This window comes from Corylus avellana, chromosome ca2, assembly GCF_901000735.1.
Source record: "Corylus avellana chromosome ca2, CavTom2PMs-1.0".
NCBI classification, from domain to species: domain Eukaryota; kingdom Viridiplantae; phylum Streptophyta; class Magnoliopsida; order Fagales; family Betulaceae; genus Corylus; species Corylus avellana.
Genome location: NC_081542.1, coordinates 29,421,967 through 29,433,555, shown reverse-complemented (window position 1 = coordinate 29,433,555; position 11,589 = coordinate 29,421,967). Strand labels below are relative to the sequence as shown.

The following is an 11,589-nucleotide window of genomic DNA, read 5'->3' as shown; positions in this document are numbered from 1 at the left end:
GGGCATGATTCAGAACCATCCACGATGCCCAAAAGATCATTGCTCCGTAAAACAGGGAGAAATTGGTTGAGCCACATAAGGTAATTGGGCCCATCAAGTTTGACAGAGACAAACGTAGTGATATTGGGAAAGGTAGAGGCAGCAGTGTTTGAGGCCATTGAGAAAAGGGAATGAAGAGGGGGAAAAAAAATGAGTAAGAAACAGGACAGGAAACAGAGACAAGTGTGAACTTGATTCAGGGCTTTGATACCATGAAAGAATTGTATTTTCAATGATATATTTCTTCAATATACATGGCTATATATACACAACGTGTGTGTGACTTTACAAGGGAATAGCAATGAATGATAAATTTCCTTATATAACTGATTGACCATTTTCCTTCAACAACCAAATTGTCTTTATTGCTTGATTATTCTTTCCTTGTATGGTTGTCTTCCTGTATGGTAGGAATTGATATTTGTGGATCCTTTCTTATTGTAGCTTGATGTCACGGCAGTCATGGGATTATGTCCATGATCTTCGGCAGACTTAGTGTTGTCTTGTACGTTCTGGATGGAAAGTTGCATCTTGATGAGGTGTAATCTTGTTGACAGGTGGAGATGGGTTAACACATAGATTGGCTCCAACTCCAAGTGTTGTAATTCTCACAGTCAATTGTTAAGAAACAATCACCGAACCTGGGCCACCATTATGCAAGCAGAAGGAACTAGAAGTATTATAGGTGAGGAATTTCAAAGAAGAAGAAGGGACAGAAACAAAAGGAATGGCTTCAGAAATGAATGGAATTGAGGATTCTGCCAATGATGAACTTTCACCAAATAGTGAAAAGCTTTGATACCATATCAAATCTAGTGTAAACAAGATGAAATTAGGAGAAAATCATCGTATTCTAATTAGAATGAAAGAATGAACATCAGTCACATAATATACTCTGATATAATACAGTGAGAACAAAGTATGTTGAATTACGTATTGTTAGCTAAGTTTAATAACAAACTTAAACAACGTAAATAATCTTTGCAACTCATCTTGAATAATGTGAAATGCATAACAAAGTATTGATGGTGGCATTTGTTATTGTAAGTAGGTTCAAGAAGGCAATAGTTAATGGGCTTAATTCGTACAAGTGGCTGTGGACAGTAGATTGAGGAAGATATGGCCATGGTAACTTCTAAAATAATGTGGAGCCCTAATAATTATTAGCCAATGAGGCCAAAGATGGCTTTTTTGTTTTCTCTATTTTATTTTTCCTTAATCACATATATGGAAATCTCTTTGTGCGCTAATATCCACATATACCAATAGAGAACATCATGTCCTACAATATTGATCCATTCTTTTTTCCTAAGCAATATATAGGGAAAGGGGCTACAATATTGATCCTTGAAAGCAAAATATTTTGCATCAAACGAAACATATATTTCTAGAAGGGATTATTAAATGCAACCTTTCGCTAACTAATATGACCAGCAATGGTTTGTAGTTTGATACTTTCAGTTTTTCAACTCAAGCCACATTGGGAATCAATTATATTTTGGATAATAATGTAATACCCGATAAAAACAACTGCTTTTATTAAAAGATTAATGACTCATTACAAAAACGGTTAATGATTTCATAAAATATGGTTTAAAAACAAAAGACCTAAGCCCTTACATATAACCAAACTCTTGAAAGCTTTTTGAGGCAGAATCTAGACCTCACCCCTCTTTGACCGAACATACGCCCAGAGGACCACCCATACGTACGCACCTAACCTTTAGTGAGAACGTACAACCAGAGAGCAAGGCGTCAACCCCTTAGTTCCACTTGTGCAATATTAGGATCTAGCAATCCCTTTTTGTTAGGAAGGACTTAATACCATACTCATGGGAGTTCTCTAGTACTGCGCATAACGATGTGTCATATTTCATTATATCAGGAATTTGTGATGTCGGAGGACTTTAGCAAGTGCGCGAGGTAAGTAACCACTTATGAAGACTTTCCTTAAAAATGTGGGATATGTCAGCTGACTGACCACCCGTATGATATGAGCATGTCTACTTTTGAAATAACTTGGTAATTGCTTTAAATAACTTGTTGATAAGATGCATTATATGATATGGTACACCAGTACGTGCAGTATAATGGCCATGGGCATACTATATAAACTTGATTCTATGGTCAAATGTGTATGTTGTTATATGGCTCTTAAATCCAATGGTTGTTTCGTGACCGGACGTACATCATTAGTAGCGTGGGCCACCCGAGGTCAGGCTGTTAGTGTTATGGATGGTAGCATACAATGGTTGGGCCACCAATATTATATTATAGGTCCCTCGGGATAGACGGACAGTGCTAATCCTACTGAGAATGGATAATATCTCGGGTAGACCATATATGATAGTTATGACCTACAAAGCATTAGTTTTCTGCATTAAACGATATTTTCACATTTTATCAAACCAAGTGTACACCGCCTTTTATCAAACTAAACAATATTTTCAAGGTGTATTAACGGAGACAAAACCTTTTTTTAATGTTTATCAAACTGCACGTTTATTTCTGCTTAATAATAATGAGCTCATGTCATACCCAATTGTGAGGTATACTTATTAAGTCGTTAGACTTACGTGGTTATTACTCTTAAAGGGAGCTTGTTCCTAGAATCCAAGTTTGGCATGGTTGCCGCTACAGACTTTACCTTAAGATCTTCATACTATTATCAGGTTTGCCTTATATTATTTTTAGTTGTTCCATGTCTTTAAATTGAGGATTTTACTTGTACTGTAATGATTTATAAATTTCTCGGATTTATTTCACCTTCCTATACATTAACTCTGATAATGCTTAGAGGGGTGATTCCCCTTTTAGCCACTAGTTGGTTAAACTGGGGTAATTGTCAGTAACTCTGCCAGGCTGGCTAAGGCCAGTTTTGGAGGCCTTACAAATAATAACATTATATTTACAAGTTCTTTTTAAGAAAAAATGGAAATTAAAGGAGAGAGTCTAATTGTTGACTATGATATATCCTAAATAATTTTCAAGGGTGAACTATTTAATTATTCTCACAATTTTTAGACTTAACATTCCTACATTTTCATGCTGACTGTAAGCGTTAATCAATCTAATTTCAGAACTACATTTATCTGTACATTATTGTGTTTCATAGTCAAATAAAATACTAGTTATTGGATTTATGTACTATTAGAGAAAATTTGATTTGTTTGTTAAAACTCTCTTATTCTATTGGATTTATGTGCTGAAACATTACTAAATAACTCAAAATTATTTTCACCTTTATATCATAACACCTTTTCGAATAAAAACAAAAAGCTCACCCTAAAACACATTAATAATATATTAATCAAGCAATTGTTATTAAAACGAAAAAACTCCTACTGTCACACCCTCTCGTTCACGACGGCGTTGGCCTACCCATCCCCTTTCATAATTGTCTTCTTTATCTTATGGTCTTCATTTGCCAGTTAGTTTTCTCATTGTCATCTTTTTCTCTTACTTTTCCATCCTATCTTCTTAGAATTTGTTCTTTTACTATTCATCGTCTCTCACTGTATAATCCTCTCTTTGTAAACTCCATTGGTTAAAAGCACAAGGAAATAACATATCCATGTATTTATGCTCTGTTGCTTAATCTCTTTTCAGTTAAAATGATATGTGGTTATTTTGTTGCTTTTGTTGAGAAAACCAAAGCATGTTTAGCATTTTGTTAATTTTAATTGTTATTTCTACAGAGTGACTGGAATCACATCTCCACTGCATTGCTTGATTTGTGCTTGCAAGTAGTCAGATTAAAGAAGCACAACCGACATACCCAATAGCAGTAATAGACAATTACATTACCATCAGTCCATCCTCAAGAAATTTCGTTTTTTCCTAAACCTTTTGTTTCCTTGTATGTTGAGAATATTATTTTCTAATTTAAATTGAAATGTACCCCCAATTCAAAGGAAATAAAAGGCACATATCCTATATGAATGATGTCATCCATATAACCAATCAACTAAATCATGACTAAGCGTACCTTCAAAGTTATTTTGTCCAAGGTGTAAGGATGTGAGCATGCTTAAGTTTCCAATTTCCACAGGTACTACTCCTGTGAATCTATTTAGCAACAACCATAAATGTTGCAGTTGATTGCATGTAAACAAAGTGGATGGGATAGTACCTATAAAACAGTTTCCATTTAGAAACAAATATTGAAATTTAATTTACAAAAGGCTAAAAGAACACTAAACAAACCTTCAAAGTTGTTATAGCTAAGGTCTAACTCGGTAAGCATGGTTAAGTTCCCAATTTCCAGAGGTAGTGTCCCTGTGAAAATATTAACCCACAACAATAAATATTGTAGCTATTTGCATTTGAACAAAGTTGCAAAAAATGTTTTAAGTTTCCAATTTTCAAAGGTAATATTCTTTCGAATTTATATAACAACCACCATAAAATTTGTAGTTGTTTGCAAGTAAAGAAAGTGGATGAGATAGTACTTTTAAAACAATTTCCATTTAGAAACCAAAAATATTGAAAATTAATCTAGAAAAGGCTAAAAGAACATAAACAACCCTTCAAAGTTGTTATGGCTAATGTATAACTTGGTAAAAATGGTTAAGTTCCCAATTTCTGATAGTAATTTTCTTGTGAAATTATTAACCCACAATAATAAATATTGCAATTGTTTGCACCTGAGCAAAGCAAATGGGGTAGTATCTATAAAACAATCACCATTTAGAGACAAATATCGAAGTTTCCTAAGTGACTAAAGACTATAAAAACACTAAATGTTATGAGTGCACATGTGAATGTTATACCCCATTTTGAGGAAAAGTAAACAATGTGAGTATTTAATATATGTAAATGGATCCAAACCCATTAGCTTAAGCTTTTGAGTAATCTATGTAGCCTAGAGTCTAGCAGTAGTACTTAAGCTTCTCTTCTTTGTGTACTATCTTTTTTCTTAGTTTTTTTGGGGTTTCTTGATTGTTTGGCTCTTCTTTTTCTTTTTCTCTTTTCTTTTTTTTTTTTTTCAATTTTGTTTATTTTAATATTTTTCCTTTGGTAATTTCTGAGTAAATAAAAACTATTATAGTTATCAAATAACAATTAGAGGACAGTTGTAGCGTGCAATCAATTAACTTAAGACTCAGTTTGATTGTTTTGGCTTATTTTAAGTTTTTTTTGTTGGTGCCTTAACTTACATAGGTTAATGCGCATATAATCATTAATTTCGCTTTGTGGAATTATCAATTGAGTTAATACCTTGTTTCATTTCCACATAAAATTTATTCAAATTAGAATAATCTTTAAGTGTAAACTAAAAAAAGCTTATGCTTTCACATAATTACCTCAATTGATAATTTTCATAATATTATATATATATATTAATTATAGGGTTTTTTACTCAAAAAGAATGGATCGATTATAAGGAAACCTTTCGCCAGAAGCCATGCTTAAGTCCATCTAATTACTCTTGGTCATTTCCATTCATTTAGACTATGAGATTTGGTGAATAGACATCAATACTGTCTTTTTGAATAGGCAACTTGACGAGGACCTCTATATCATGTAGCTAGACGGGTTTATAGCTGAGAACCAAGAGGATATGGTATGTAAGTTACAAAGGTCCATCCATGGACTTAAGCAGGAATCCCAGTCAAGAAATATCAGGTTTGATAAGACAATACAATTCGGTATTGAACAAAACCAAGATGAACCATGTGTGTAAAAAAAGTGTCAAGATAAAGTAGTTACATTTTTGGTGTTGTATGTTGATGTTATATTGCTCATTGGACATTATGTGGGGACATTATCAACAGTAAGGATCTGATTGTAAAAAAAATTTGATATGAAGGACTTGGGCGAAGCAAGCTATATCCTTGGGATCAAGATCTTATGAGATCACAGGAATATGATGATAAGCTTATCCTAAGCTGCACTCATACATAAGGGCAAATCAAGATTTGGCATGTTCAACTCCAAGAAAGGCTTACTTCCCCTTAGGCATGGAGTTCCTCTTACTAAGGAGCAGTGTCGTAAGACACCTCAAGAGGAAGAGTAGATGAGGGTTGTTCCTTATGATTTGGCTTTAGGAAGCCTCATGCATGATATACTATGCACTAGACGAGATATATGTTTCTTAGTTGACATGGTGAGCAGATAGCAGTTAAACCCTGGGCCACAACATTGGGTAGCAGTGAAGCATTCACTCAAGTATCTTCGAAGAACGAGTGATTGTATGCTTGCCTACCCTTGTAAGGATTTGACAACTACCGATTACACAAATACTGACTTTCAGTCAGATTGTGATTCCCAAAAGTCTACCTCAAGGTTTGTCTGTACCCTAGGTGGAGGAGCCATTAGTTGGAGAAGTGTTAAGCAATCCTGTATTGCTGGCTCCACTATGGAAATTGAATGTGTTGCGGCTTGTAAGGAGGAATTCAGTATGGCTTAGGAGGTTCCTAGTTGATCTTGGTGTTATTAGGATAGAGCAGTCTCCTATTGTGTTGTTTTGCGACAACATGGGAGAAGTTGTACAATCCAAGGGATCAAGTAACCATAAGAGAGGGAATCATACCGAGTGCAAGTCTTATCTCATTAGAGAGATAGTATCTCGAGGAGATGTAGTTGTGGCTAAGATTCCTTTGTCTGAGAATTTGGCAGACCCGTTCATTAAGACCTTGCCACAGAATATTTTAAAATCTTACGTAGAAGTACTAGGAGTCAATTGTGTGTCCCATTTGAATCAAGGGCAGGTGAGAGTTTGTTGAGGATTGCACCTGAAATCTGAAAGATAACATATCTATGTTTGCCATTCAATGTTTGTAAGGAATACAAGTTGTCATTCACTAATTAAATTATTTAAGCATATGGCATATAATACATGCTCATTACAGTTATATATGTTGTGCATATAAAAGGTCATTGGATTACATTGAATATGGTCTAAGGGTGTGAATAACGAATTTATCACACTAGGTCTTAGTCCATAATCTTTGTAGTTTTAAACTTTGAGTAGTTTGCAGTCGGTAATCGAATTGCGCATTCCATTTGCGAAAGACTGTTACACATCTAATCTTGATGATCTACCTTAATCAAGCAAAATTGGAGGCTTCGGGTTGATGTTGGGGATTGTTCCCCAAATCCAAGTGATTTTATATCTATGTTGACATTCAAATGTTTGTAATGAATATATGTTTTATTCACTAATTAAATTATTTTGAGCATAAAACGTATAAAATGTCTTCTACATGCTTATTACTCAAGTCTTCATCATATTTATCATGCATGTGAAAGGTCCTAGGATAACATTGAAAATGACTATAGGTGTGAGCAACATGATTATCACACAAGGTCTTAGTCCATAATCATTGTATCCTTAAACATAGAAAGTTCGCAGCCGGTAAATAGAACTAGGACATTTCTATTTTGAGTAAGACTAAGACACATCGAATATTGGTGATCTACCTTGATCAAGAGAACCAGTGACTTTATATTGATGTGTATGTGCTGAGACACTAAGGCCCTGAATAGACCAACGAGTTGGCTTTTCACAAAGATATGGTCTATAAGAAAACACAATAACTCCGTAAAAGACTGCTTAAGACTTTGATTCTAAATCTAGAGGGAATTGTAGACTTAGATGTTGCATGTAGGTTACTTTGATATATCAAAGAGTGAGATCTATCATTGATCGAAATAACCTCAATACGTTGGGTAATCGCATGTAACAATGTGGGAAAACATTTTTTAGGAGGGAATCCAAATCTTTTGTCAGTAGACAAAGAGATTAGAAATTTTTCTTTGAGATAGATTTTATGGATATTATCCTCAAGATTCTGGCTAGAGAATTTTGATTGGCATACCAAAATATGTACATGTATTTTTTCACAAGTATGAGAATAACGTAAAATCACTGAGTCCATGATAAAGAGATAGAAAATTAAGTGATAGTATATCTAACCTTAATTCTGCTATGGAATATTTCATAGATGGATCATAAGTTAATATTAAGTAAATCAAAGGGATTAAGTGTTTAATCAAAAATATTTATTGGAGTGCAATCACAATTATTTAGTGCAATTAATTGTAATTAAAATATTGTTGCGTAATGAATCTTAGGGAGACATATTTACAGACATATTTAATCTAATAATTATTTTTCCCTTTAGGCCCCTTACTGAGCTGAGGTAATTCAACCATAATAAAGTTTTCTTATTTATTGGGCAAAATGTTTTAATTATTTAAAACATGGGCTAGAGATATATAGTGCAATGGTGCACATATTTGAGAATAGGGCTTTGGATAAAACCTAGAAATCCAATAAACTAAGTGGGACACATAAGGCCAAGGAAACTTCTCTGCCCCTATGCATTGGAGACAAGGAGAAAGGGTCTACGATGAAACCCAAGCCCAGTTCCCAAGGCAAGGAACGCATGGACCAAGGGAAATCTCTCCTTGCCCCATGCGGCAATGGAGGCTGGGGCAAAGCCCTAGGCGTCCATGCTAGCTCCCCTAGTGCTTCTTGTATATAATTTTTCAAAGTCCTAGTCTGATATAGATCAAAGTGCTTGGGATTTCGTAAGGAACACCCATGCAAATGTAAGTGTGAAGGTGCCCGAGGAGTCGTGCCAGGGAGAGTCAAGACAAGATCGCAGACTCACGCAGAAGCTAAATTCCAAAAGCCTTCATCTGCAACTGCATCTGAAGCCCGTCTAGACGGGAAGTGTGAAGCGTCTTCCCGACAGCCTCATCTGGAGTCTCGTCTGCAACCGTCCAAGCACGAGTAATCCCAAGAGCCTCGTCTGGAGTCACGTCCAAAGACCGCTCGGACTCGCCTAAACCCGAGGGCCTCGTTTGGAGTCTTCGTCCAGAGACTATCCGGATGCCAATGTTTATTTCCAATTTTCGTCTTATTTCAATGATCTTTCAGACAGCTTATGTTATGCCCAAACGACCATCGTAGAATTGCAAACCAACTATATTTAGTATTTTTATTAGGTTTAGGGTTTGGGGGCCTATAAATATATGTTTTATAGACCCTAGAACGGGGCTTTTGATTATTATTCAATTTTTATCAATAAGAGTACTCAGAGTTGAGTTTCTTCATTATTTTCCTTCAAAACCTAGATTGGCTCTAGCGTTTTGAGAAGATTTCTTAGATCTTTGATAGTCTCAAGGTCTTAGGAGTATTTATCCCTTCTTCTTGTTGTTATTCATGCATCTCACGAAGTCACGCTACATCATAGTCCCACATCGTTTAATCTAAACCTCTGCTAGCCTGCTAAGCTTATAAATAGAGAAGAGCCTAAGCTTTCAAGTCACTCATCAAGTTATTTTCATAATTAATTTTCAGAAACACTCTAAGAATTAATAGTTATTGTGTTAACTCACAAAGAACAAAAGTTATAGATTTGAAAAGCAAAGTAAGAGCTCACATTCTCTTGATTTTATTAGTCATTGGTGAGAAGATCTAAAGGTCTCCCTATCCCTTAGAGCTGTTGTGTTCTTGGAGAATAAGCAAAAATGTTTTGCTCAAAGCCAAGGTGTGGTCGTAGATCTTCAAGTAAGTTTTCTTCGTTCTTGCTTTTTTAATTGAAATAGCAATAGTTCTGCACTTGTTCTTCTTCAAGTTGTTCTTGAGCATGAGAATATAATTCTTCTGCTATACAAATTTTGATTTGCATACCTATTCTAAATAGTTGATATGTAGGTGTTATGCGCTGAACGAACCAAGGAGTTGTAGTTCAACAAAATATTGTCAATAGGAAAGACAATAACTCCTAAAGGCTACTGATGACAATGATTCTAAATCCTGAGAGAATTGTGTACTCAGATATGAAATGGATATTACTTTGGTACATCTATAGATGAGACCTTTACTATGGTCAACATTCATGGTGTGTTGGGTAATCATATGTAGCATTGTGAGAAAGCTTTTCTCAAGAATGAATCCAGGTCCTTTTCTTGAAATGATAAGAAATTTTCCATTGAGATAGATTTTATTGATTGAATTATTCTCAGTCTCTGACAATAGCATTTTGGTTGGAGATACCAAAATATTGTAAATGTGATAAGCTTTCACAAATTTGAAAATAATAATAAAATTAGTAACTTAAGGGTAAAGAGGTAATAAACAACCCAATAAATAAGAAAGATTGACTTGGTTAAATTATATTAGCTTGGAGATGGACCTAAAGGAAAAATGAAAACTAGCCCCAAATGTTATTGTCAGAGAGAAACTGTGCAAAAGATGTAAGAGAGGGAGACGGAGACGGAGCTTGAGGTAAAACTCAAGCCCAAATGGCATGTGGAGGACCCATAAGCCAGGGAAATCTTCTTGGGCCCTATGCGTCACTTTAGTAAGTAATGGAGGCTAGGGTTTTCAAACCCTAGCCATCCACTAGTCCTAGTTCTACTAGGATTAATTGTTCTCCTACTACTTGTCCCACATGGCTTAGATCTCCCACTTCTCATAGCATGTAAGCCTATAAATAGAGAAGAACCTGAGGCGCTAAAGACACAATCTTTACATTTCTTTAGTATTTACTAAGAACTTATTTTCTCGAGTTAACTCTCGAGAATGGGTTAAAGTTTTGAAGTGTAAGGATGGAGCTCACACTCCCTTGGTTATTTTCATTCATTGGTGAGATTATATGAAGGTCTCATAATCCCTAAGATCACACTTTCTTCACTGAGGAGTGAGAATCAAAATTTTGTCCAAAAGCGAAGGACATTTACTACAAGTAATTCTTGTTAAGCAATTTAATTTTAAATAGCATAGTTCTTTACCTATTTTTCATAAAGTTCAATCTTAGTTTGGGAATTATTATTTTCCGCGGCACAATCTAGTTTTTGCAATCTTATTCCCAACATTTTTGTTTTTTCCTCATATATCTTTTGGTTTCCTTCTAAGCTCAAGACAAATTGTTTTGTCTTTTAATTGACAAATACTACATTGGAGGCAATAAAAGGAAAATATGCTGAGTCAATGATGTCATTCATACAATCAACTAAAGTAGGACTGAACATACCTCCAATGGTGTTGTTGTAAAGGAATAACACTTTGAGCATGGTTAAGTTTCCAATTTTTTGAGGTACTTCTCCCGTGAATTCATTATCTGACAACCATAAAACTTGCAATTGTTTGCACTTGAACAAAGTGGATGGGATATCCCCTGTAAAACAATTACCATTTACCTTTGTAAGCATGATTAAGTGCACAACTTTTGAAGGTACACTTCCTTTCAATCTATTAGCAGACAATGATAAAATTTGTAGTTGTTTGCACGTGAACAAAGTGGATAGAATAGTAACTAGAAGTAGATTAAATGTTGAGAGTGCACATGTGGGTGTTGTGTTCCACAACGAGGAAAAGTAAACAATGTGAACAATTAATATACGTAAGTGGTCCTAAACCCATTAGCTTAAGGTTCTGGGTAACTTTGTAGCCTAGTGTCTAGTAGTATCACTAAAGCTTCTCTTCTTTGTATATTATATTTTTTTTCTTAGTTTTTGGTGTTTCTCGATTGTTTGTTTTATTTTTTATTTTTTTCAATTGTTTGGGTTTTTTTAATTTTTTTTTTTTTTTTT

The 11,589-nt window shown here is 34.8% G+C and overlaps 1 protein-coding gene across 1 annotated transcript in view; it reads right to left on the bottom strand.

The window, feature by feature from the left end:
* Nucleotides 1-3,951: 3,951 nt before the first annotated feature.
* LOC132169540 (LRR receptor-like serine/threonine-protein kinase RGI5) overlaps nt 3,952-11,589 on the bottom strand; it is a 32,147-nt gene continuing 24,509 nt past the window's right edge. The window contains exons 5-7 of the mRNA XM_059580562.1: nt 11,031-11,174; nt 4,246-4,317; nt 3,952-4,171 (exon numbers count right to left, since the gene is read on the bottom strand). Coding sequence (XP_059436545.1) covers nt 3,987-4,171; nt 4,246-4,317; nt 11,031-11,174 — 401 coding nt within the window. The 3' untranslated portion in view covers nt 3,952-3,986. The remainder of the gene's footprint in view (nt 4,172-4,245; nt 4,318-11,030; nt 11,175-11,589) is intronic.